A 27,838-nucleotide genomic window follows, 5' to 3' on the forward strand; every position below is an offset into this window, starting at 1 on the left:
AATTGCTGACCTGTCATAGCTTCATTTGCCTGATTTGCCTCCTAAGATTTGTAGGTCCTGGAGAGCCTGGGGACAGTTGATGACACTGGATGCAGGTCACTTTTTATAGGTAGCAGGAAATGGATTCGGTGGCCCCTGCCCCACCCCCTTTTTGGACACTAGATTTATGACAGTTGGACTCTGCCACCTGGCCATGGCCTCGGCAGCATTTTTTTACGCTTCATGTCTTAGAAGTGGAGTTTTGGGACAGACAGAAGTCCGGTGAGATTTCGGATCATGGAAAACATTGCTCCTGAAACCCTGCAGTACCTCTGTCTGTAACAAGGAGAAACACCCGGAGCTCATAGAGTGTTTTTTTAAATTAGTGCTGAGTTACCTGCATGGATCCAACTCTAACCGGATTGGGACCCATGAAGTTTGTGATCAGAGACTAGATCTTCCCATCGCTTGATTCCAGACTTTGGACAGGAGTGTGGAAACAGACTTTATCCTAAACAGGATTTTCCATGTTTGGAGATTCAAATAGGTACAAGAGGGGAATGAGAGGGGAAGTTTGGGGTAGATATGATGAATACTCTGATATTTAAATGCTTATGGTTTATAATAATGCTTATGGTTTATTTATCTATCTATTTATTTATTTGTACCATTTTGACTGAATATATCTCTAATAGGATTGAGGACAGAACACACACACGTCAGAATCAGGAATATTTCATTCAGGGGCAACTCTATGCAGTGAGTGACCTGATTTAGCTGATAACAGCATTTTCTCATGTTGCGTGTTAGTGATTGCACATAAGTCATTTACAATCCTTGTGTCTTTCATCATCATGCTTCTGTAGGAATCCATTTCAATTCCATAAACACTGATTAGCTCCTTTTATTATGTGCTGAGCATCGAGGTAGCTCAGGACATAGAATCAGGAAGACCCGATTCCAAATGGAAATTGTGTGCCTCAGTTTCCTCACCTGTAAAATGAAGGGACTGGGCCAGAATGGTCTCTCAGCTGACCTTCCAAAAACTGATCCCTTTATTATAGCTGTGAAAGGCACCCCTTTTATTCTCTAATTATCCGTGGAAATGACATGAAAAAAAAAGAGGCATTAACATCTGTTTTGCTGCTGCATCTTAAGGACCACGGGACTTTTCCATCTGATTTGTAGCTGAAAACTTATTTAAACATTAACTGTGTGCCAGACATCCATCTGAGTGTTATTTTTAGATTAAAATTAGAATTAAATTAGATTAGAATATTAGAATACAGACTTCTGGAAGGCAGGAACGAACTTTTCTTTTTCTCTCCTTAGTGTTTAGCACAATGGAGTGCTAATTGAACAGTACTTAATAAAAGTACTTAAATTCATTCATTTATTCATTAATTCTACTATTCCATGATCCCACAGAGAAAAATATGATTAAATTAAAGGATTAATTCAGACTACGGCTCTAGGAAAATTTCAGAAGGGAGTGAATAATTCCAGTTTTATTTAATGAATAAAGCTGAGCTGTTTCTTTCTTTCTTTTTTTTTAATATTGATTATCTATTCTTTTTTTTTAATATTGATTATCTATTCTTTTTTTTAATATTGATTATCTATTCTTTTTTTTTAATATTGATTATCTATTCTTTTTTTTAATATTGATTATCTATTCTTTTTTTTAATATTGATTATCTATTTTTTTAATATTGATTATCTATTCTTTTTTTTTTTGAGCTGTTTCTTCAGCTGCTTTTTGTGTCCGTGTTTGTTTTCTCCTTTTTTAAAAATCATTTTTTATTTTTAATTATTTATTATGTTATTTATTTATTTTAAATCCGAGCTCCAAATTCTCTCCCTTCCTCGGGTCCCTCCTCTCAGGCAAGAGACGTTATATTCATTAGATGAAGCTCGCCTGTTTTTTAACCCCATCGGACCACAGACTCGGGATCATAAATAGATAATATCATAAAACCCCGAGGTCCATAAATTGAGAGCGGGGACCGCCACCAGCCTCGTGGGTCCCCCTGGCGCCCGGCGCCCGACCCGCAGCGGGCCCCTAGTCCGCGCCCAGGGAGGGACCGCTGAGGAGGCTTCCGGTCCGGTCCCGGCATCACCCAAACCCCGGCTCTAAATGGCCGCGCCAGCCATTGCCCCGCAGCGCCCCGCCGGAAGCGCGCTGTTGATTGGCTAACGGACCGCGGAGGTTCCCGGAGGCAGCGGCTCGCCGGCCCCGCCCCGGCTGCAGCAGCGCCTCTCAGTCTGTAGGCACCGACCTCCAGGCAGGAAGCGGCAGGAAAAGCCCCGCCCACACCCGCACCCAGCGCCCCCTGGGGTCCGAGCGGTGAGTAGCTGCATGGAGGGCTGGGCAGCGGCAGAACCCCGGGGAGCATCATCCGGCCCTGGGACCTCGGGCGGCACTGTGGAAGGGAAGAAGCACTTATTACCTGCCTGCTGTATGCACTTTGCAAATAGGACCTCACTTTATTCTCACAACAGCCTTGGCTAGGCTGATCCTTAATTTGATTCCCTTCCTTACTGCCTGTGGGAGTTTGGACAAATCCAGCCAGCTCTCTGGGTCGCCTCTGTGTGACCTTGGGCAAGGGAATGGGAGAAGCATTTATTAAGCACCTACTGTGTGCAAGTATCTCAGTTTATCCTCAAAACAATTCTCTTCACAGCCCCATTTGGGGTTTTCTCAGCAAAGATATTGCCATTTCTTTCTCCAGCTCATTTCACAGATGAGCAAACTGAGGTAAACAGGGTGAAATGACTGCCCACAGGACTAATGAGTAGACAAGGTAGAATTTGCACTCAGGAAGATGCGTTTTCCCGACTCCAAGTCTGAGCCATCTAGCTCCCTAGAAAACTCCCCAGAATAGGAATTATATATATTGGAACCATGTGGAGAGCATAGTTTCACCATAGCTCCTTTGGAATTGTCTTGGGTGCAAGGAGATTGTTTAAACATACAAATAAGGAGCCCAAGAAACGTTTAGGTAATGGACACAGGTCTAGAGTGTTTTGGTGATACCGGTATTTGAGCCAGAGAAAATACCTAAGAAAATGTCATTTGGAATGTCCTGAGAAATATAGCCCAGCAATCTGTCTTCAGCGTTTTATCTCATTATTTCACATTTATAGAGTGTTTTGCAAAATGCTTTTCTTTTATTTTTATTTTTATTTTTTAATAGCCTTTTATTTACAGGATATATACATGGGTAACTTTCCAGCATTAACCATTGCCAAACCTCTTGTTCCAATTTTTCACCTCTTACCCCCCACCCCCTCCCCCAGATGGCAGGATGACCAGTAGATGTTAAATACATTAAAATATAAATTAGATACACAATAAGTATACATGACTAAACCATTACAAAATGCTTTTCTTAAAACCCTGTGAAATAGTAGGGACAGTTATAATCATGAGAATGATGATCGTGTCATTTAGAAAGCACCTACTATGTGCCAGGGACTGACTTACTTAATTCTTAATCTCATTTGACCCTCACAACAAGCCTGGAAAATAAGTGCTATTTTCAGGGACTTGGCTCCTTTCAATAAAGAGGTGATTCAGGCCGGTTCTAATAGATTCGTGATGGAGAGAGCCTTCTGTACCCGGAGAAGGGCCTGTGGGAACTGAATGTGGACCACAACATAGTATTTTCACCTTTTTTGTTGTTTGCTTGATTTTGTTTTCTTTTTCACTTTTTTTCTCCTTTTTCTTGGGCAGCGTGATAATTGTGGAAATATGTATATAAGAATTGTACATGTTTAACATATATTGGCTTACTCGCCATTTAGGGAAGAGGTTGGGGGGAAGAGAGGGAAAAAATTTGGAACTCAAGGTTTTGCAAGGATGAATGTTGAAAACTCTTAACATATATTGAAAATAAAAGGCTATTATTTCAAAAAAAGAAAGAAAGAAAGAAAGAAAGAAAGAAAAGAAAAGAAAAAGAGCAAAACAATGTAGTTACTGTATTTTTAGAAAATGTCCCTCCCAAAAATAATACTATTATTATCCCCATTTTATAGATGAGGAAACTGAGGTGATTAAGTGACCTAGAATCACCCAGAGTGTTTGAGGTTACATTTGAACTTGTATATTCTCCATTCCAGGTCCCGCTGTAGGAAGGAAATATAGAGTATTATTAACTAATGAAACTCGGAAAGAGATTCAATAATTTGCCTTTGGTCACACAAGTAATAATAAGGACTTGCATTTAGACAGAGAACACACTGAATGGTGCAAACTTTATCTCACTGGATCCTCACAACAAGCTTGGGAAATGGGTACTATTATTATCCCTAATTTACAAAATTAGGAAACAAACTCGAGAGAGATCAAGGGGTTTGCTTCTGGGATGGGCAGCTATTAAATGTTCAGCCAGATTCCATCCCCAGAGACTTTCTGACTCCAAGTCACCAACCCCAGGTCTTTTGGCTGTGTGTAAGTCTCAGAGAACCCCCAAATCCTCCCCCTTGCACGTCCCCATCCCCCTTGAGGCTGGCATCCTGTTCTATTCAGGGACCCCTTTGATAATACCTTTTCTCCCAGCCCCCATATCTTCTAGCCTTTTAAGTGTAATTCTATTCTACATTTCTACATTCTATTCTATAATTCTAATATATCTAATAATAATAATAATAAATGGCTAGCATTCATAAAGCAGCTAATTATGTACCAGATACTTTGCTAAGCACTTTACAAATTTTATCATTTTTTTCTCAGAACATCCCTGGGAGGGAGGTACTATAATAGTCAGCATTTTGCAGATGAAGAAACTTGAGTTAAGCAGAGGTGACCTAGAGTCACACAGTAAGTGTCTGAGGCTGGATTTGAACTCAGGTTTTCCTGACTCCAGATCTAGTGCTCTCACCATTGTACCACCTGGCTGACATAATAATAACTTACATTTATGTATAATAGCAGAAACATTTATACAGAATTCTAAGGCTTGCAAAGTGCTTTATTTATATTATTTCATTTAATTCTCACAGAAATCCTGTGAGGTATATGCTATTATTGGTACCCTCATTTTACAGAAAAGTGAAGCTGAAATAAGTTGTCATTTTCCCAGGGTACCAGCTAATATCTATTTGTTAATATTCTTTTTTTAATTTTTAATAGTTATTTTTCTAAGGTTTTAGTTTCCATTTTTTCCTCCCTCTTTCCTTCCCTTCCCTTCCTCCTCCCTAAATGGGCAAATAATCTGATATAGGTTGTATATGTTCAATCATATTAAATCTGGTATCTATTTTTTTAATCCCATTTCATTTTTTTTCAAAGAAAATATTTCTTTTGTCTTCCCCACTTCCTTTCCATAAAAAGGGGCGGAAATCTTTACTAAAAATATACATAGTCAAATAGAACAAAAACCCTCATTCATACAAACACATGTGTGTATAAATATAAAGAAATATTTTCTCTATATATTATCTAATATTTGCATTATTCTAATATTGTATTACAATAAATAAAGCATATGAATAGATATATCATTTATATGTTAGAATAATTTATTATAATAATATCCAAATTAGAATAATATTCCTAATATATACTTATGTACATTATTTCAATATATTATTCTAATAAGTATTATCTAATATACTTGCCGTATATTATTCTAATAGGTATTATTCCAACATATATCCCTATTATGCTAATAAGTATTATTTCAATATATATTCCCATCTATTATTCTAATAGGTATTATTCCAATATATATCCCTATCTATTATTTGAATATGCTATCTTTTATTCTAATAGGTGTTATTCCAATATACATCCCTATCTATTATTCTAATAGACATTCCTATCTATTCTCATAGGTATTATTCCAATATACATCTCTATCTATTATTCTAACAGGTATTATTCCAATACACATCCATATCTATTATTCTAATAGGTATTATTCCAATATACATCTTTATTATTCTAATAGATGTTATTCCAACATACATTCCTATTATTCTAACAGATATTATTCCAATATAGGTCCCTATCTATTATTCCAGTATACATCCCTATCTGTTATTCTAACAGGTATAATTCCGATACACATCCCTATCTATTATCCTAGAATGTCATTCTTATATATAATTCCAATATGGTATTTTTATATCTGCTACTCCTGTATGTATCCTTCTCCTTCTCTATATGTGCACATGTGTATGTCTGTCTCTGCCTTCACTTCACCCAGCTAGTGTCTGAGCCAGAAACAGGAGCTCAGGGCTTCCTTATTCCCAGACACCTGGGGCTGGACATCACTCTTTCAGGAGGGAAGGAGGAGGAAAGCAAGGGGGAAAGGGAACCACCTGTGTTCCTTTGCAGTTCAGGGTTTGTTTTTAATTTTTTTTAAATGTGAGTCTCCTGGGGACCCAGGGCTCTGGGACAGGCAGGGAGCAGAGCCTGTGTGAGGACTCCTGATGTTCCCGGTCCTCCCGGCCACATTCGTTAATCTGTTGTTCTGGGAAGCGCCGGGGCTGGGAGCGGACTTCTGAGAAGTGCCTCTGAGAGTGACCCTTTGCTTAACTGCTGGTACCAGGGCACCAGCTTTCTCTGCTGTGGGTCCTGGCACAGCGGCCCTGAAGATGTTTTCTGCTCCCGCTGTGGCCGCTGACTTTGGCAGCCCCCCCCTGGGGTCTCCAGTCATGCCCCCCTTGGGGAGATCTTGGTTTTGGGGGTCCCGGGAAGAGATTCTGCTTTAAGGAAGAGCACATGGGAGAACACCAGGAATGGGGGGAATTGCTTCCAACACACAGGTCCATCAGTGCTCCTCCCCAAACTGGAAGGTGGATACAATGGGATTGCCCCCACTGAAGAGTCAGGAGTCAAGTTTACATTTGTGAAATCATTCAGTGAGCTTCTCTTAACTGCCCTCTCTCCCTCCTCCCCTGCGATGCACACCTACTATGTGCTGGGCATTGTGTTAAGCACTTTGTCAATACTTGGTTTTTTCTTTCCACAACATCCCTGGAAAAGTGCTATTATTAGCTGCATTTTGCAGATGGGAAAACTGAGATAGATAGAGATAAGTGACTTGTCTATGGTCACACAACTAGTAAGTGTCTAAAGCTGCATTTGAACTCAGGTCTTCCTTTTCCCGGGAGTGGTGTTCTATCCTGCACTTGCACCAGTCATGCAATGGGGTTATTGCTGCTTTGAGGGTTAAACCCCAAGCTGGCTCTCCTGGGAGAAGGGCAGAACAAAAGAAAGTGGGAGAGTGTGTATAAGGGTGGACCCAGAGAACAAGAAAGTTGTTTTTTTTAAGTGTTAGATAAGCGCCATTTGTTTTTAAAACATTATTTCCCAATGACAGTCACCTATTAGGAACGCTCACCTAAAATTATATTTTACACGCCTTGGATTTTCCTTCTTGGATTCTCATAAATATCACATAAAATTGTCTTGGAAAAGTCATGTCGAAGGGAATGGGGGAAACTCATTTTGGGTGGTTCCCTGTGCTTTGGGGATTAAATCCCAAGCTGGCTCTCCTAGAAGAAAGGCAGACTGAAGAGAAAGTGGGAGAGTGTGTGTAAGGGTGGACCTAGAGAACAAGAAAGTTGTTGTTTTTTTTTTTAAGTGTTAGGTAAGTGCTGATTGTTTTTTAAAACATTGTCATTTCCCAATGACATTCACCTAAAATTATATTTTACAATGCCTTGCATTTTCCTTCTTGGATTCTCATAAATATTACATAAAATTGTCTTGGAACAGTCATGTGAAAGGCATTGGGGGAAACTCCTTTTGGGTAGCTCCCTAAATCAGACATGATTTGGAATTAATCTGAACTTTCAGTGTTCTGGAAGATAATGCCCAAATGCAGAGTAGAATGCAGTTTTATTTCCCCCTTTGCCAGGGCTGAGAGTCTTTTCTCGGGTTCCTCTCTGACTCCCCATCTGCCCCAGGGGCTCTGCTTCAGGTGGGGTGGGCGGGGCAGGTGCCCTACCCAGAGCATCCTGTGGCTTCTCCATCCCTTATTTCTGTTCCTCCCAAGATAAGCAGACGCTTAGCTGCTGAGATCATGAGTAAAAGCCCTTGAACGCTCCACATGCCCATGGCAGCCGGTGGTCCTGCTCTGCTCCGGCTCATCATGAGGGGTCTCCCCATCTTGAGCTTCCTCCTGACAGTGGCCTTCAGCCAGAAGATGTTCAGTGGGTAAGTAGGGGCTCTCTGCCTTGGAGTCTGGGGGGAATCTCACAGAGAGAGCCAGAGCTTTCGAGCTGCCTCAGTTTCAGTGCCTGTGAAATGGGGACATTTGCAGTCACTTCGTTCCCCCTTCCTCCCCTCATTCTTTCTTCCTATCAGCATCCTGCTAGGTGCTCCTGGGAGGATCTGGAGCCGCTGAATTGGTCCTGCAATCACTATCTGTGCCCCCTTTTCTCCATTAAACAATTTTCTTTCCTGTTTCTCACTCTCCCTTTCTTCCTTTTCTAATTCCCCACATTTTCTCTTCCCTTTGCTGCTCCCTCTTTTCTCTGAAGTTGATCTCCATCCCCATAGGGATAGGGTGCGAGCTGGCCCACCTGCCCCTGAAGTTCTGCTGCTGGTACCCAGTCCCCTTGGCACCCCTCCTTCCGGCCCCCCCCAATTCCTCTTCTTCAAAAGAACCCGAGGGACTAACACCTCCCGTGGCTCCCACCTGCCACGGACTCCCTGCCACCCTCCTGCCCCTGGGCTTTTTTTTTTTTCTTGTCTTCCCAGAGACCAGGTTCTCCGCATCAGGGCCAAGGACCAGAAGCAGCTCCAATTACTCAGGAATCTAGAGGACTCCGAAGACCTGAAGGTGAGCCTGGCTCCCGGGAGTTCCCATGGTGTAATGGAGAAGCCACGGGTTCAAATCCCAATCTCCACTACAAACCTCCCTTGGGACTTTGGACAGATCCTCTCACTTGGCTGGTTTCTCCTCTGCTCGATCAAGGACTTGTGTCTGGAAGATCCTCAGTCGGCCCTCTAGCTCCGAACCCAGCGCTCCTGGGGTTAGACCTGGAGACTGCTACGTCTGACAGGAGGCTGTTTCCCAGCGCCCATCCCTGGACTCCCTCGGGTGGATCAAACCTGGAGCTGTTATGAAATGCTCAAATTAATTTTAATTCACTTTTATTTGTGAAAGTGGCTCTGTCATGCGACATTTACCAAGGCTGGGCGGGTGAGGTCCGTGGAATTAATGTAATAGCAGGAGGCCCCTCCCAAGAGGAGGTCTCCTCGGCCATTAGCTGGCCCTCCTGTGCTAGAGTGCCATTCCTGGGAGGCCCCAGCAACGTTAGGGGGAAGGAAGGAATCTGGCCCTCCCCCAGCCCTCTAGGGGTGTGGGCATCTGGCCCGGAGCACCACTTTCTCCCCCATCCCTCCATGATCACAAAACTCCAGGAAAGTCCCAAGGACCCTTGCTGGGAAAGATCAAGGCCCACTTGCTCCCTCCCATACTTGTGGGCATTTATGCAGCTGAGCAGGATGGTGGAGCTGGGGAAATCCTGTGAAACTGGGAGTTTGTCACAGGCAGGGGAAAGGGGCTATTTTCTTGGTTGCAAAATTGTTTTCCTCAGTGTCCAGTATTAGGAACTGAGCACCAGATAACTCGTGGATGTCTTATGATGAAAAGGCTCAGGGAAGCAAATGTGTGTGGTCTGGGTCCATCGTAAGAGTCCATTCTACCACCTGGATGAAACGGTGGTTAGAGTGCCAAGTTCAAATTCAAACTTGAGGGCTTCCTGTCTGCTCGGGCCTCTGCCTGCCTCAGTTCCCTGAACTATAAAATGGGGATAATTATAGCACCCACTTCTCGGGAGTCTCATGAGGATTAAATGAAATAATATTTGTAATATGTGCTTAGCACGGTAACTAGAATATATGAGGCACTATCTGATTTTATTATCTGTAAGAGTAGCACCTGCCTTCTAGGCTTGTTGTGAGGAGCAAATGAGATAATCAGTCTTAAAGAGGTATTATTAATCTTTTATTTCTTATATTTATATTCTTGTACATTATATTTATAGATTTACATTATATATTCATATTTTCCTATATTTATATCTTTAATAATATCAATATTTTATTTAGGTTGGAAACCTTTCTCTAATAATGATAGAAAAAAATAACCATGATTCCTGATGCTTGTGTGAGGCTCTGTAGTTCCAAAGTGTCCTCACTTACATAATCACATTGACCCTTACAAGCCTATGTTTTAAGGCAAGACAGACTTTATTATCTCCATTTATAGATGAAATGGGATTAAGAGATATTAAAGGATTTTGCTCAAAGTGATAGTCAAGATTCCTCTGAGTTTAGCAGAATTTCTTTTAGTTATAATAAAATATATTTTATTGGGGAGAGGGTAATTGAGACAACCAGGTATTCCTAAACATGGTCCTACAGGTGAGGCAGGTGGTTACCTCTGCTCACAATCCTCACTTCTATGAGTTTTTCTATTGATCAGTTATCAAAGGATGTTATGAATAACTTTCCCTTTTTTACAGAGAGCCATGAAGTGACTTTGGGACACACAAAGATGTCCAAGAGTAGAATCCAAATGTTCTTTTTTATGATCATGATAAGCATTTATAAGGCATTTTAATGTTTGTCATGCAATGCATACATGTATATGTGTGCATATATATATAATATACATATTCTCATTTTATCCTTATAACGTATATCTTGGGAGGTAGATACTATTATTATCCTCATTTTGCAGAATAAAAAAATCAAGGCAGGGCAAGGATAAGTAACACAGGTGGCCAATTTTAACGAGGGAATCCAAATGTTTATAAGCTTTTGTTATACCATGAACTTGAAGTTTTCCTGTCCATTCCATGGCAGAAGGAAAGGGATATCTTCTGCTGTATAATTCCATTCAACACCTGGTCTTTATTGTTCTTTGTTGTTCTCAAGGGCCCTTTCCATTATAATTACAATGATTGGTGACCACTCATCCCCACTTTAGATAAAGTCTCTAGTGAGAGGTGCTTGAGGGCCTTTGGGACCCAAAGATGCTCCAGTACAAGGTGGAGTTTGACCAAGAAGCAATGCTGGAAGATGCAGTAGTGTTTGGGCAGCGTGGGGCTGAGGAAGGAACAAGAGCTTCTCTCTCCCCATAACTCGGCCATTAGGGGAGGGTGAAATACAGGAGGGGAGCGACTGTGCCGGATAACAGTAGACCAAGCCCTCACATCCCACCTGAGTGTAAATGTTCGGGGTTACATGATGAAACAATCTATTTTCTTTCCTCTGCTCCATTCCCTGCAAAGGTTGATTTCTGGCACGCTCCAGCCAGGCCCAGCCTCCCCGTGGATATGAGAGTTCCTTTCTCTAACCTGAACGCCGTCAAAAACTATCTGAATTCCAGCGGCATCTCCTATACCATCATGATAAAGGACATCCAGGTAGGACCAAGAATCTCTTATTAATTAATTAATTAAGACTTTAATGTGGGCTTCCATCTAAGTTAGTAAGCAAGAGAGCACAGCTCTTCATTTGTGAAATGAGAGAACTGAACAACTTCTAAGATCTCAGTCTTTCACCTTAGAATCCTTAGAACTGTGCTTGAGGGGGCAGCTAAGTGGTGCAGTAGATAGAGCACCAGCCTTGAAGTGAAGAGGATTGAGTTCAAATCTCACCCCAGACACGTTTCTAGCTGTGTGTTCCTGGGCAAGTCACTTAATCCAAATTGCCTCAGAAAAGAAAAAGAAGAAGAACTGTGCTTGAATGTAACTCTAAACAGGGAAGGAATTTTACAATTAAAAAGCCTTTAGTTCCTTTTGATCTATGTTTCTGCCCTCTATTATGCCTTTTGAACTTTGTGGGAAGGGGCAGGAGAGGCTGAGAGATGACTTGGAAGAAATTTAGAGGATTGGTCAAGTGAAAAAAAATCCATCCATCTCAAACAATTTCTAATTTAATGAGTATCCTACTCAAATCACTAAATTTCAGAGCTGAAAGACTTGAAATGAGAAAATTTCCCTTTTTTTCTTCCACAAAAGATTTTTATTATTTCTCTATTTCAGCCTGGGGCAGCTAATTGACTCAGTGGGTAGAATGCTGGGGCCTAGAATCAGGAAGTCTGAGTTCAAATCCTGCCCTAGACACTTATTAGCTGGGTTACCTGAACAAGTCCTGTTTGATTAGATTCCTCATTTGTAGAATGAATTGGAGAAAAAATGGGAAACCATTCCAGGAAACATTCCAAGACAATCCCAAATGGGGCCACAAAGAGTCAGACATGGCTGAACAAGAAGAACTTTCAGTATGAACTTGCAAACATTCACTTTTTTAGATAGTAGAACCACAAAAAACATGATAAAGTAGTTTGGTACCTTTTTTTTGAGGACAGGGCTCATTTATTTTGGAGGTGCTATTAGGAGGAACACTTAGGGAGACCTTCTCTAGATGGAGCTCTACCAAGATTTGATCTGGAAATTAGAAAACTTGTATCAACTTCCTAGATCTAATTCCTTTTGATGTTATTTTAAATCTGGGTAAAGTTCAGTTCTAGATCATACAACATGCCTTTGTGGTCTGATGGGCACAATAGTCAGTCTTGTGCTCAACCACACATTGACATATTTACCCCTTTCAAATGAGAAAAACAATGCAATCTTCAAACCTTAGTACGTCCATTTTCCCATGGCTCCCGTCTATTCACCTGGGCTCAACTCAATGGTCAGATGAGTCGTCCAGAACCAATATTCCAGCTTTGATATGTTTTTATTAAGCAATGTATTAGCAGATCGAATTAAATATTTTGGTTGCTAAACTGACTTATACACATTGAGCTTGCAGTCCACTAAAACCCCCAGTTGTTTTTTTCTTCTCATAAACTATTGCAAAACTATGAGATGGAAACAGTAAATAAAATGCCACACTTGGAATCAGGAAGACCTGAATTCAAACCTTAACCCAGATACTTACTAGTTGTGTGTTTGGTCAAATTATCAACCTTTGTCTCCCTCAGTTTCCTTTGTACCCTAAGAATAATAATAGCACCTGCCTCCCATGGTTATTGTAGGAATCACATTAACTTGGGGGCAGAACCAAGATGGTGGAGAGAAGCTAGGAAGTTGCCTGAGCGCTCCCCAGTTTCCCTTGATAATGCTGCTAAATCAAACCTCTAAATGTTACTAGACTAATGGAACCTATCAAAAGGATTGTCAGCTAATAAAAAGGGTTTAAAATTTTTTTTAATTTAAATTTTTAGACTTGTAAAAAATTTTTGAATTTTAATTTAAATTAATTAAAAATTTTAATTTTTGCACTTGGTAGTATTTTTCCCAATTATAGTTTTCAAAATTTGTTTTTATAAAATTTTGAGTTCCATATTTTATACCATTCCTCTCCCCCTCCCCCAAGATAGCAAGCAATCTGATATAGGCTATACATGTACAATCATGTTAAACCTACATGTTCCAGATAGGCAGGTCAGTGATTATCATCTCAACTTTACGAAAGAAGAGGCTTCAAAGAGAATTGTATAAATATGTTTACATACATTGGATTTTAACATACATGTATAATCTATTTTGGATTGCTTGCCATCTAGGGGAGGAGGTGGGGGGGGGACAGGAAAATCTGAAACACAAGGCTATGCAAGGGTCATTGTTGAAAAATTATCCATCCATATGTTTTGAAAATAAAATGCTTTAAAAGGGGGCAGCTAGGTGGTGCAGTGGGAATACCAGCCCTGAAGTCAGGAGGAGCCGAGTTCAAATCTGACCTCAGACACTTAATGCTTCCTGGCTGTGTGACCCTGGGCAAGTCACTTATCCCCAATGCCTCGGGGGAAAAAAAAAAGCTTTAATAAAAAAAAACCAAGAAGAGGCTTCAGAAAATTAAATGATTTTCCCCAAGTCACATAGCTACATTGTAGAACTGAGATTTGAACCCGAGTCTTTCAATTGCCACTATTCAATTCCTGTACCTCTTACACTAGCTATAACTGAAGGGGCAGAGCTGGGCTGTCACCCCAGACTCCTACCCTTGCCGGAGTGGCTGCCAGCACAAGCCTTGTATTCCCGCCAGTCACCGCTTCTCTGCCCCAGCTGACTGGTGGCACTATTTTAGACAAAGAAGCCGTGACCTTGACCTCCTAGCATTGGGGGATTTGTATTCCAGGTGCTGTTAGATGAGGAAAAAAAAGGCATGTCGTCCTCTCGGAGACTGGAGAGGAGTACTAGTAGCTTCAGGTACAACGCTTACCACACTCTAGAGGAGGTAGGTATACAATCTAATTAAATGAACACTTATTAAGCATCTGCTGTATACAAATGAAAAACCATTCTTATCCCTAGGGAGTTTACTTTCTGGGGGTGTGGAATAGTATTTAGAGTAGCTGGGGGAATAACACTTAGATAGTTAATAAATATAAGATAATTTGAAGATGATAGATTATAACCAACTGAAAAGATCAGGAAAGGCTCCCCACAGAAATATACCAATATCCCTGAGCTGTTCCCTCTGGGCCAGCCTGCCTGGCAGTGGATATGGTCCCCAGAAATAATCAGCCTAATGAAGAGATTAATTCCCTCTCAGATCTCTGACTCCCCATCTCAGGCTGCCTGCCACATAACTTTTTTTGGGTTAAAAGCCTAGCATGCAAATGAGCGTAAATGAGTCAGGACAACCTGGCCTAGTTCTGCTACTGGAAAAAACCCACTCAAAGGACACATCCTGTTTCCCCCTCAAAGAACTTTGCTTAATTCTTATTACCATGATTATTAATGCTATTATGACCCTCAGGGTGATTGTCACCTGCATCATTTTTTTTTTCTGATGGATGTTTTTTTTTTTAATTTATTATAGCTTTTTATTTACAAGTTATATGCATGGGTAATTTTACAGCATTGACAATTGCCAAACCTTTTGTTCCAATTTTTCCCCTCCTTTCTCCCCATCCTCTCCCCCAGATGGGAGGTTGAATATGTTAAAGTATAAGTTAAATACAATATATGTACACATGTCCACAGTTATTTTGCTGTTCAAGAAGAATTGGACTTTGAAATAGTATACAATTAACCTGTGAAGGAAATCAAAAATGCAGGTGGACAAAGGTAGAGGGGTTGGGAATTCTATGTAGTTGTCATCTGCATTATTACCATATATCCTAAAAGGTTGTACTCCCCCCCCAAAATCTTACTGGCCTATAATCCTTATCATTTTCCTTGTGTGTTTCTTCTCTTCAAGTCCCCTTCCCTCTCTCCATGGCCATTGCCAGTTATCTAAAGTGTCTTTCTTTCAGATCTACACCTGGATGGACAATTTAGTGGCTGAACATTCAGACCTGGTCTCAAAAATTATGATTGGTCAAACCTTTGAAAAACGTCCCATTTTTGTGCTGAAGGTAATGCCTTGATCCCATTCACATACTTTCCTCAAAACCCTATTCTCTCTTTTTTTTTCCCTAGTTACACATGTACATTAATTTTTTAAATATGCATTTCTTTATGTCATGTTGGGAGAGAAAAATCAGAACAAAAGGGAAAACCATGAGAGGAAAAAAAAAACAAAAGAAAGAAAAGTGGACAATGTGTTGATTTACATTCAATCTCTATGGTTCTCTCTCTGGATGCAGTTGATGTTTTCTAGCCAAAGTTTATTGGGATTACTTTGGATCAGTGAACCACTGAGGACTAAGTCTTTCATAGTTGATCACTGCACATTCTTGCTGGTACTGTGTACATTGTATTCTTGGTTCTGCTTTTTTCTCTCAGCATCAGTTTGTACAAATCTTGCCAGGCTTTTCTAAAATCAGCTTGTTCATCATTTTTTGTAGAAGAGTAATATTCCATTACTTTCATATCTCACAACTTATTCAGCCATTTCCCAAATGATGAGCCTCAATGTCCTGCTCTCACTCAGCCCTTCCCCTTCCATCAATAGGGCCCCATGGAGTAAGGAGTTGGGTGACTGTTGAGACAAATGACTTTTGGGGGATTTTTCCCTGTTGAGTTAGGTAGAGAATTCTCTCCCATCACTTTGGTTGGTTTAGATTCCATCCTGAATGGTGTGAGTTCTGAACTCAGAATTTTAGGGTTCAAGGACGTGGCTAGCCATCATCCCATCTCACAAAGCAAGGTTGTGAACAAGCTCTGTCACACAGAGGCCTCAAAGGGTGAGTCCTCAGTGGGAAGGTCATTAAGAAATTAGAATTATTCACCCTATATTTGAACTGGTTGAGTATGGATGGGTTGCCTCAGTTGCTCTATTGGTTAACCAGGAATAGGGATGCTGGGTCCTCCTCCCTCTGTTGCCTTTTCCCAAACAATTGGGAGGTTTTGAAATTTTGGCTTTCACGGGACCATCTTCAGCTTACTAACTGAAAGTCTCTATAAATGGCCTTGAGACAACAGGGAGGCATCCCCACCACACACTGGTGCCACAGAAATTAAAATCTGGAGTAAAAATTATGTTTGGAGTTCTGTGCTGGTGGGGATAGAGAGCTTGGGAGTCGGAGGTCCCAAATTCCTATTTTGCCAGAGACGTTTTATAGCTGTGTGATTCTGGGCAAGGCCCTTAACAGCGTTTAGCCTCAGTTTCTTCATCTGTAAAAAAAAAAGGGGGGGCTTTGTCTTGGTGACCTTCACGTGAGTGAAGGTGCTGTGTGCTGATCAAGGGCCACTTGAAGGGATCCGCACTGCGGATGCCCAGAAGCGGAAGTCCTGAAGGCCCAGGGGATGTCACCCCGAAAGCTTAGCAGCCTAAGCCTCTGTTTACCGGCCGAGGGAGGCCCTTCCTCAGCGCCCATCTCCACCCCGCCTCCGCTCAAGAGCCGCTCTGTATTGCTTCCTTCTAATGGTAGGCACACTCACGCACACTCCCTTGTGCACACGCACATGCTCCAACCCTCGCACATACACTCACACTCAGACAACACATTCAAGCACTTGTGCTCACACTCACACCTGCATACACAACTCATGCATTCACACACGTTCACTGACAACACCCGCTTGCAGTCGCTCATACGCTCACATGCACACTCACACACACACTTGCACACACAACTCACACTCGCATTCACACAAAATGTAGCGCTGGAGAAACCGAGGCAAGACAGAGAGTAGGGCTTTTTACTATCTTATTGCTGAAGGGCTCGGACCAGTCTTGTCTCAAAGCATTCAGCTCTAGTAGGTCACTAGAGACTTGCAGGACTCCAGCTATCGGGGAACAAAGGCAGGCGGGAGAAGCGTCTGGTTAAGCCCTCAGTTCAGAGAGGACGCGAATTCTGGGAGTAGGTGTGAAGAAGGGCCTGCAGCGGGAGGCAGCGGGAGGCAGCCGGCCTGCAGCGGGAGGGCAGAGGGCGCCGCGCGGGCACTTGAGATGAGCCGCCCGGAGCTGGGTGACTCTTTGGGAGGCCGGAGCAGCCGCAGCCCTGGTGGCCTAATGGCCAGGAAGGGGGGACACAGCGCGCTAGCTCGGGCAAACGGATGCTCCAACTCAGGGAAACTAACGCGGGGACGCGCACACACGCTCACTTGTTCACACACCCACTTACACACTCACGCGCACACTCACACCCACGGCGATGCTCCCTCCACCTAGGAGCCCCCAACCACGCTGAGCTCCTGCGGGGAGTCTGGGGAGCCCCCCCCCCATGTGGGGCGCGCCCCTCCCCCCACTCCCCCCACCGTGCGCTGTTTCACACAGCGGGCGAGGCACCCCTCCTCCCCCTCCCCCACCGTGCGCTGTTTCACGCAGCAGCCGAGGAGTCCCCCTCCCCCACCGTGCGCTGTGTCACCCAGCGGGAGGGGCACCCCTCCTCCCCCTCCCCCCGCCGTGCGCTGTTTCACGCAGCGGGCGCGCTCCTTGTCTCCCAGTTCAGCACCGGGAACAAGAGCCGGCCGGCCATCTGGATCGACAGCGGCATTCACGCTCGGGAGTGGATCACCCAGGCAACCGGCGTGTGGACGGCCATGAAGGTGAGAGGGCCTGAGCGCCCGCGGGGCGGCGCCGGCAGGCAGAGCGGGAAACGGCCCGCGTGGGGCAGAGCGGGACGGCCCGGAGCCTTCGCGCGCCTGCGCGGCGCGCCTGCGCGTGTCGGGGGCCGGCCGACAGCTTCGGGGCCCAATCAGCCACAGGCGCACACGCCGGGCCCTCGTTAGGCCGCCGCGGCGGCGCTCCGCCGGCAGAGCCAGGACTCGGCTCTGTCCCGGGGCGCTTGGGCGTTGGGACCGCACAGAATAAAGCGCGGAGGCCTTGTGGCGGAGCCGGGGCGCGAGGCCGGAGTCCCGAAGGCTCACCCCCCTGAGCTCTGATCTGGCCGCCGCCCCCCGGCCTTCCGGCGCAGACGGCCCCGCCCCCGCCCCCGGCGTTATTGGGGGGGCTCTGTGGGCGAGCCTCCGCTCTGCGTCTGGCGCGCGTTAGGCGCGGGCTGACTAAGGACCCAGTCGGAGCGAAGCGCCCCTGCCCTTGTTCCTTCATTTGATTTTCTTGAGTTCAGACCCGGCTTCGTGCATGGACAGTCTTTCAGCATTAACCTTGCACGCCCTCGTGTTCCAGTCCTCCCTTCCCCCGCCCCCGCCCCCAGCGGCAAGCAGCGCCGCACAAGTTAGATGTGGTAGGGATATGTGCTGAGCGCGATGCGTGCACACACACTGACGCACTTGCCTCCCTGCACAAGAAAAACCAAATCGGACAGGAAAAAGTGAGAAAGTGAATACGATGCAAGCCAACAACCACCACAAGAGTACGGCTGCTAAAAAAGCCATCTAAGAATCCACTTCTAGTTGTTTATGAGCGGCTTGTAGTTAATCCGCACAGAGGCACAAACAACATCCGGCGTTCTTAGCGCCTCGTTGCTTGCTAGTGGAGCTGTGCCGCCAGTTCTCCCCACCCCCCTTCCTCTCCATAATCCTCCCTGCCTCCTTTTGGGGGGGGGTCCCACGCTAACCCTCCAACGTCTCTGTCTGTCCCCTCCTCCTTTCAGATTGTCACGGATTGTGGGGAAGAACCCGTGCTGACCAATATCTTGAACCACATGGACATTTTCCTTGAAGTTGTCACCAACCCCGATGGATTTGCCTACACCCACAGCACGGTGAGGCTCTTGGGGAGGAGAGAAGGGGAGGGGGAGACGGGAGCACCTGGAGGAAGGGAGGGGAAGAAAGGTCTAATCTCCCCGTGGAATGAGGGAAGCTTTCCTTCCGTTTTTCTGCGTTGTCTCCTTTTCTTTTACATGTATGTATATTTTGGTTTTAATAACTTTAAAATTAATTCATTTGCCTTCCATCATAAACCTCACTGTGTGTGTGTGTGTGTGTGTGTGTGTGTGTGTGTGGTCTCGGGCTGTGAGGAGGGACATCGGGGGCCGCTGGCGACCCTTCCCCTAGAACTCTCAGCCCAGTCAGTGGAGGCCGCTGTGGTGCAGGGCTGGGTTAAGCCCCTTGGTTAGACGCCGTGGGTACCTCCAGCCCATGGTGAGGCATTAGTCCGCAGTGTGACCCGTCTCTGACCCAAATCCAGTGCTCCCAGCAGGACTTTAGCCCAGGACCCTTTGGGCAGGGGGCTCACACCTCATCCATCAGTCCGGTTTGCCCTGGCTCTGACCGGTCCCTCCCCGCCTCCCCCGTGGGGCACAGGTGGCAATGGCGCCCGGGTGAGTGACCCGGAGCTCAGCAATGGCCTTTACTGCATGACAAGCGACACGGGAGGGACCCTGGCTCAGCTTGTGGAGGGAGCATAAGGAGGATCATGGTCCTTGTTTCATAAGGATCCTTGGGATTTGGGGCCAGAAGACCGGATCCTGTTTTAGCTCTTCCTCTCACGACCTCTGTGACCCTGATCGCCTCTTTGGACCTCAGCTTCCTCATTTTTTAAATGACCAGCTTACAGGAGGAGCTTAATAAATGTTTACAATCAACAGCTGGGTCTCTTCTGGCCCTAAAAGGCTCTGATTCTGAGACCCAGAGAGTTTGTCCCAAACGACACGGCCCATGAGAGACCGGGTTCAGAAGCCAAGAGCGGGCCCTTTCCCAACACTCAGCAGGTGTGAGTCTCCTTGGGACCCAATGACCTGTATTTTCCTCCTAGAACCGTCTGTGGCGCAAGAACAGAGCCGTCAATTCCAACTCCACTTGCAAGGGCGTAGATCCCAACAGGAACTGGGATGCTGGCTTTGGAGGTAGGACATTTTCCCCTGGGGGGCCGGGGGTCTCCTGGGGATTCCTACAGAGAACGTGTGTGGCCCCGTAGTAAAATAAACACCAGGAGAACCGCTAGAGGCTCTGAAGGTGTGAGTCCGAAAGCAGGAACTTAAAGGTGTAATGGGGTAAGCCGGAGCTAGCTCCAACAGGTTCCTGGAAGCCATTGATGTACCACTTGTGAGCACTTTCACCTCCGTGAAATATATATCTATATCTATCTATATATATATATATATCTTCCTTTATAAATAATGGGGTTACCTGTGTTCCCCTCCAAAAATTCATGTGACTCTGAAATTTTCGAATCTAGAATATTCTAGATGCCCCAAGTTCATTAGACTATCCAAAGGTTATTAATATGTTTTCTAGATCAAACAGCCAAGTCTGGATTAATGTGAAGAATGAATCCCACGAAGTAGTCCCATTATTCTCCTTTTCTTTATTTATCATTTTATTTATGTTTGTTTATTTCCAGTATTCCCATTGAATATTCTTACTAGCTCCAAATTTTTTGAATTTGTGAAGATTTTGTACCTAGAGTTTTGAGAAATCCCAGGTGTTTGGCCAATGACCAAAAAGTTCTATTCTTCATCGATTGGGCCACTCCTGGGTCCAGGTGCGGGTCCACAGGTATAGTCCAGTTCCAGCTAGAGAACATGGGTTGTGGCATCTGACCAGGCCATTCCTCGGTTCTGGTTCTGATTTCTAATACAAATCTCACTCAGGAAGAACTCTGTCCTGATAAAATCAGAAAAGCCATGAACTGGGAGTCAGGAGTCCTGCACCCTCACAAGGCCCTTCACTCCTGGATCTCCATTTCCTAATTGTAAAATTGCATTTGGACGTGATGCTAGAACAGCAAGTCAGGGAGATGCTTAGAATACGACGGCTGCCACTTGTTAGGATCTGGCTGTTTTGTCTCTGATTCACAGAAACTGAGTGTCAGAAGGAGCCTTAGTGACCGTCTAGTCCAATCTAGTTTAACTCAGACAGTTTTGAATGTCTACAGAGAATTCTCTGAGTCTGAGCAGAGTCCAGGACATTTGCAGGTGGTGAAGGCTCTCTGTGAAACTGGGCAGATTTGGGTATAACTTCCCTACTCTCAGCCCAAAGAAATCAGTCCCCATTGGATTTTTCATAACCTTTTGTCCGAATCTCTGTGGTGTCCCTTTATGTCCTACCTGGCCCCATCTTTGTCTATTACTTACTTCTCTAACCTTCACCAGTGTATACAGGGTTAAGTGACTTGCCCTGGTCTGAGACTGGAGAGATGAGTCTCCCTGGTTCTAAGCCCAGTGTTCCACCCCCTGCTCCACCTCTGCTGCCGTATTGGGAAGAAGGGATGAAAGGTTATCTGGGCTGGAAAATGGACATATTGTGAGAAAGGAATGGAAAGCCAAGGGAAGGGATGTTTGTCTTCCCCACTGCTCCATGAAGCAGGTGCACAGCCTCCAGGTAGACGTGTCCAACAGGTTCTCCAGCTTGAGTTTGTGATCCTCCCTTCCCTCATCCTCATTCACAATTCTCCGAGGCAGATCCACTTCTTTCTGGAGACTTGTTACCCCAGGTGTGGGTGCGGCAAAGCAGGAGAGGAAGTGGGAGGCTCCCTCAGGGCCCACCTGTGGCCAGAAGCCCTTGGAATCTGCTCTGGTGACTCAGGCAGCAGGACTCTGTTGGTGGTTTCAACATAATTTGGTTTAATTGTTCTAGTGAGTAAGGCAGAATCCACTCTGTATAACCCCACCTTCATCTCAAGCTGGGATTCCTGTGGGATGAGGAGCTGGAGATCACTGGCTGGCCAGGCTCCCCTGGCTCCCAGGCTGGAGGTGGTGATGGCCTTGTGGGGAGCCGACCTATGGAAGGCCTGTTTTCTGAGGCAGAGGCTGGGCTGGAGGGAGGGCGGGCTAGGATGGCTGCCTGAGGGACAGGATGGCAATAGCTGTTGCCAGTAGTTTGACAAAGGGACTGGCTTTTCATTTCCCTCTGGGGTCTCCTATTGTTGTTATTCAGTCATTTCGGTCCACCTCTTCATGACTCCCTTTGGGTGTTTCTTGGTTTGCCATTTCCTTCTCCAGATCATTTTATAGCTGGGCAAATTGAGGCAAACAGAGAGGTTAAGAACGGATGCAGAAGGAAATAAGCACAACCAGAAAATACTTAATGCTGTTAAGAAAAAATTTGAGAGCCTTGAATGGCCTAATCAACTCAATGACCAAAGAGCATTCCAGAGGACTAAGTAATATGATATCAGTTATATGTGTGAAGTCATGTAAAACATATTTCTGTATTGCTCACATTGCCAAAAAGAAAAAAAAAAAGAAAAACAAAGTAAGTGAAAAAAAGGATACTTCACTTTGCATCCAGAGTTCAACAGTTCTATCTCTGGATGTAAACAACATTTTTCAGTGTTAAGTCTTTTATAATTGTCTTGGATTGATAAGAGTAGCCAAGCCTTTCACATTTCATTATTACAGCATTGCTGTTACTGTGTACAGTATTCTTCTGGTTCTGCTCTCTGTGTCAGTTCATTTAAGTCTTCTCAGGCTTTCTGATTGTTCCATATAGCATTATAATGTCCTGGTTCTTTCTACTCTATCCTTCTTTGGACTACAACTTTATAATTTGTATTTTTTTTGGGGGGGGGTTAATTTTAGGCGTTGGTTCTAGCAACAATCCCTGCTCGGAGACTTACCATGGCCCCTTCCCTCACTCTGAGCCAGAGGTGGCCTCTATTGCGAACTTCATCCAGAAGCACAAGCATTTCAAGGCCCTGATGTCCATCCATAGCTATTCCCAGATGCTCTTGTATCCCTATGGCTACAGGAAGGAGCCTACTCTTGATAATGAGGAGCTGGTAATATTCTTCCCCATCATCTGAATATGAGTGGTGGGGGGAGCACCATCCTCCCAGAGCAGAAGGGGAAGGCTCTTATTTGACAGGGATCTGTGTTAGACCCTCTGTCAAAAGGGGGAAATAAACCTAAGTACCCTCCACAACCCGTAGGACCAAGGCCCAAATGTCCTACATGGAAATTGTCCTGCCAGCCGTCCTGACTTCTTATACAGTTCCAAGGACCATAGATGTAGAAATGGATATAATCTTAGAGGCCATCTAGTTCAGTCTTCTTTATCTTACGGGTGAGGGAGTTGATGCCGAGGGAGATAAAGAAACATGTCCAACTTCCCCCAGAAAATAAGTATTGGTCCACACTGAACTTGCTGCACCATGCATGGAAGGAAAAATGGTTGTGGGAGGGAAGATATTGTTGGAATCACAGGAAAATAACAGGGCCGATTTATGGGAGGTGGTCCTCTGTGTGAGCAGAAACAGTGGTGGACAAGGCAGGTAGAGGGAAAGAGGTAGACAGCCTCCACTAACATCCACTAGCATCCTTCCGCAGGTTTCATCCCTGAATGGATGCTGCCTCGATCAAGTGAGACTTATAAGGGCCTTGATGTAAAAAGGCCACGGTCTCCCATTGCATCCAGGAATGTCTCCATTCCTCCTGATCTAGATGGTGCTGGAGGAGAAAGGGAGGCAGGGAGGAGAAAGGAGGGACAGCCTCCCTCACTTAAATCCAACTCACTTGCATGTCATAGCATCCTGTCTCTGATATCATGGTGCTTTTTGAAAAGGAAGGACAAACAGCAAAAATAACCATGTGAAGAGAGTTTCAGGAAGTTCCCTGGCACAATGGGTGTACCTCCTGTGACAAAGCTATAGGAGAAGTCAACAAGATCAATCAACATTTGTTGCATCTGTTGTGTGTCGGGCACTATGCTAAGTGCTGGGATTACAAAGAGGCCAAAGATAGTTTCTACCTTCAAACAATTTATAATCCAATGGGGGAGACTACATGGAAACAAATATATACACAGCAAGTTATGTACAGGATAAATAAGGGAAAATGAACAGAGGGAAGGCACTGGAGGGATTAGAGAAGGCTTTTTTGTAGAAGGTAGAATTTTAGTTGGGACCTAAAGTAAGCAAAGAGGATTGGGAGTCAGAGCAGAAGAGGTGGATGGAGTGCCCAGATCTAACAGATGAAGTTTTTCATTTGCAGAACTGTAGACACAGGTCAATACTTAGCACAGGACCTGGCACCCCGTAGGTACTTTAAAAATCTTATTAACTGATTGACAGGATGATAAGGCATGTATAGTTGCAAGGTGCATTGTTGACTGGAACACCCTCATTGAAGCAATCACAATTTCCCCGGGTTATTGGAGTGTTTGGAGCACCGTGTCAGGTGCCAGGAAGAGTACCAAGAAGATACGTTTCTTTATGGAGTCACATGTTAATTTGGGGAGGTAGTGAAGGAGAGGAAAGACATCTAAATGTATTAAATACAAAAGCATTGCAAGATAAGTGGGCTGGAGAATTATAAAACGGTGTGCATTGTGAGATCAGAGGCATTGTCCACCATCATCCATATGGTTGGATTTCGGCTCTGCCAAGAATAGTGTCATAATGGAAAGGATAGCCTGAGTTCAAATCCACCCTCTGGCACTTTCTAGCTGTGACACCTTGGGCATATCATCAAATCTCTCTAACCCTCAGTTTCCACATATATAAAAATAAGGATTTTGGACTCTAAGGTCCCTTCCAATTCCAGGTCTATGACCTTAGGAGAACTCCATGTCCCACTTCACCACCCATGAACAGAACCAACAAGTGGAGAAAAGGCGATAATCTAATCTCACTGATCCACACACAGCACAGCAGCAAATACATGGTGGGGAAGGATTGGAAAAATAATTTGTTTGATAAGGAACTCCTTAGGCACATGCTATTTGGGCCAGATCCAGCACACTTTGGCCAACAGCTGACCACTGTGGCCATTGGCAGAGACATTTGCGGATCAAAGTTCAAACAGTATGACTTCTTTGTCACAGTCAGGGGAACCATTGGGGGAGAATCTGCTCTTGTGCTGATGATTTCACTGAAGATTACCTACCCTTCTGAGCTAGCCTGGGTAGGGGCAGCAGAGGCCGGACAGCTCCCAGGACACATCCTGAGTGGTCTTACCAGTAGTGTTGAGGAGCCAAGGCTACTCATTGTGACTCTGATTGGGGAGTCCAGTGTGGTCTGGAGGGTCCAGGTAGGTAGAGAACCCTGTTCTTCCTTTTTTAAAATGTGAAGTGCAGGAAAGGAATAGTTTTCACTTCCTAGAAGCTCCAGAGCTCCCTGCAGGTGCTAGACAGCCGCCCACTGTCTCTTACGGGACTTTCTTCAGCCAGTCTGTTGTAAGAGCTAGGAGCCATTGACCTCTCCATAGACTCAGAGGAACTAGGATTCAGAAGGAGCTGGGCTGGGAGCTGAAGCCAACGCCGGAGCCCACAGAGCCATTTTCTTGAGCTTTGGGGCATCCATGAGTTCTGATTCTTATCTCCTGGATGAGACGCCTGGCGTCAGCGTCACCATTCCCTTGGTGAATATTGGTCAGGTACCCGTGAGCCTTCTGGCCACAGTGGGAGAGAGCCAAGGTTAAAGCAAGGATTCATTCTCCCCATTCAGAAAGTGGACTCTGGGGTGTAAGAGACAGAAGGATGAGCTCTCCTCCTTCATGAGGTGATCCCAGAGATCATTAAGTCCTGGCCCATTTTACAGGTAAGGAAACCAGGTTGGTGACTAAAGTCTTCTGCCTTCTGAGCATTGTGATGTACTCAAGTGATATGCTACATGGGCAGCTAGGCCCTAGAGCCAGGAACACCTGAGATCAAATACAACCTCAGACACTAGCTGTGTGACTTTGGAAAGTCACTGTTTGCCTCAGTTTCCTCATCTGTAAGATGAGATAGAGAAGGAAATGGTGAACCCCTCCATTATCTTTGCCAAGAAAACTCCCCCCAGAAGTCACAAAGAATCGTATGTGACTGAAACAACTACACAAGATGTTCGGTAGGGCCCTGGCCCCTCCAGACTTCTAGCTGTCCATAGGGGAATGATTCCGTTTCTATCTCCTGTCTCTTACATTTTTGATGTTTTCTCGGCAGCATAATCTTGCCTGCAAGGCAGTGGAAGCTCTCTCCCAAGTTCATGGAACTGATTACATCTATGGAAGGGCCATCAGCACCATCTGTGAGTGAGCAAGGGCAGCAGCAACACCTGTTTGTGCTTCTGAAGGCAGCCTCCCTTTGCCAGGTGTTCCTTTCCCATCATGGGTTGGCTATCAGGCAAGGGAACAGGTGCTTTGGAGTTGGAGATTGCAGGGCTGCCTTAGCCCCTGGCCGAGTCACTTAATTGTGTATACTTTATGCCCTCCCCACCTCCCAATTAACCGGCTAGAACCAGGTATCTCCTCTAGTTTAACTCTAATTCATTTCAATTAACAATTTTTAGGCCCCTGTGATGTGAACTGAGGTTATAAAGACAAACACTAAATAGTCTTTGCTCTCTAGGAAATTCTATTTTCTCTCTCTCTCCCCTTCCTCCCTCCCTCCCTCCCTCCCTCCCTTTCTCCTCTCTGTCTCTGTCTCTCTTTGCCTTTGTTTCTCTCTTTGTGTCTCTCCCTTTCTCTGTTTCTCTTTACTCTCTGTTTCTGTTTCTGTCTCTCTCCCTCCTCTCTATCTCATCTCATCTCTTTCCTCCTCTGTCTGAATCTCCCTATTTCTCTCCTGTCCATCTCTTTTCTCCTTTCTCTCCATTTCTATATATTCTAGATATACTATACATGTAATAGAAATTCCACCCACACATACAAATGTATAGACATGCATGTCTATAACATATAACCATACAAGGTACATATGTATACATACACATGCATACAATGTAGATATGTATGACCATACATATATGTATGAATATATACTCACACATGTGTTTCTGAGAAATTGTGAATATTCTAGGATATTCTATTTTACTTATGTTTTATAGTACCCTAGTTTTTCACTACCAACTCTTTAGCATAAGAGGAATGAAAATAATTCCTGGTTGCTTTCAATGTTTCTACCAGTCTTTTGTCCCTTCCTTCTTCAGCTTCTCCTCTACTTAGTAGCCCCATCCATAACTGTGTCAGCTTTTGATTGTTGCCTTTATTATAGACATTTTTTCCTTAACCACTCCAGTTGAAGAAACTAAATCAGCCAGCATGGTAAGCACATTTAACAGTGGGATTCTATGTCTCCCGTCTCCAACTTGGACTATTTTTTTTTTTTTGTAGATGTGGCCAATGGGATTACTATAGACTGGGCCTATGAACATGACATCAAATATTCCTTTTCCTTTGAGCTGCGAGACACTGGGATTTATGGCTTCTTACTGCCTGCCAGTCAGATCATCCCTACAGCTGAAGAGACGTGGCCAGCCATCCTGACCATTATGAAGCATGCCTATAAGAACCCCTACTAGCAACTCTATGTGCAGCCACAGTCTGAGGAAGAAGCTTTTTTCTCAGTCCAACCCGGGTCTATCCTTGGAACCAGAATTGTTCCTTTCCTTTGTCCCTATATCTATCCAACCTCCCCATATTCTTTCTCCTTCAAATAAAAAAAAACAAGTTTTAGCCTCATTTTTTGCCTCAGAAGTTGGGATTCTCTTGTCTGTACTTGGGTACAGCCATCACTCTTCAAGATCAGAATCATTGGCAGAGGAGAGTGAGAGGTGAGAAAGATACTTTATCTCAAAACTAAAATATCAAATAACTTCCAAGATGTAGTTAAAAAAAAGAGTACAGGTCCATTTAGGCCCCCTGAAAGCTATTGTAGTTTT

At 44.5% G+C, this 27,838-nt stretch overlaps 1 protein-coding gene across 1 annotated transcript; it reads left to right on the forward strand.

Annotated features, from left to right (window-relative positions):
* The first annotated feature begins 250 nt into the window (after positions 1 to 250).
* LOC100916834 (carboxypeptidase A5) lies at positions 251 to 27,664 on the forward strand. The gene is made up of 12 exons (XM_031939061.1): positions 251 to 526; positions 7,989 to 8,149; positions 8,696 to 8,777; positions 11,239 to 11,373; positions 14,099 to 14,197; positions 15,222 to 15,323; positions 17,800 to 17,901; positions 18,909 to 19,019; positions 20,012 to 20,102; positions 22,779 to 22,978; positions 26,122 to 26,206; positions 27,291 to 27,664. The coding sequence occupies exons 2-12, from the start codon at positions 8,043 to 8,045 to the stop codon at positions 27,476 to 27,478; spliced, it is 1,302 nt and encodes a 433-aa protein (XP_031794921.1). The 5' UTR covers positions 251 to 526; positions 7,989 to 8,042; the 3' UTR covers positions 27,479 to 27,664.
* Positions 27,665 to 27,838: the final 174 nt, after the last annotated feature.

Source organism: Sarcophilus harrisii, chromosome 5 (genome assembly GCF_902635505.1).
Source record: "Sarcophilus harrisii chromosome 5, mSarHar1.11, whole genome shotgun sequence".
NCBI lineage: Eukaryota > Metazoa > Chordata > Mammalia > Dasyuromorphia > Dasyuridae > Sarcophilus > Sarcophilus harrisii.

Excerpts from the sequence above, each read along its gene's own strand:
- LOC100916834 (XM_031939061.1), top strand. The coding sequence starts at position 8,043 with ATGCCCATGGCAGCCGGTGGTCCTGCTCTGCTCCGGCTCATCATGAGG. Across the intron at positions 19,020-20,011 it reads TTGCCTACACCCACAGCACG|AACCGTCTGTGGCGCAAGAA; the intron begins GTGAGGCTCTTG and ends TTTTCCTCCTAG. Across the intron at positions 26,207-27,290 it reads AAGGGCCATCAGCACCATCT|ATGTGGCCAATGGGATTACT; the intron begins GTGAGTGAGCAA and ends TTTTTTTTGTAG.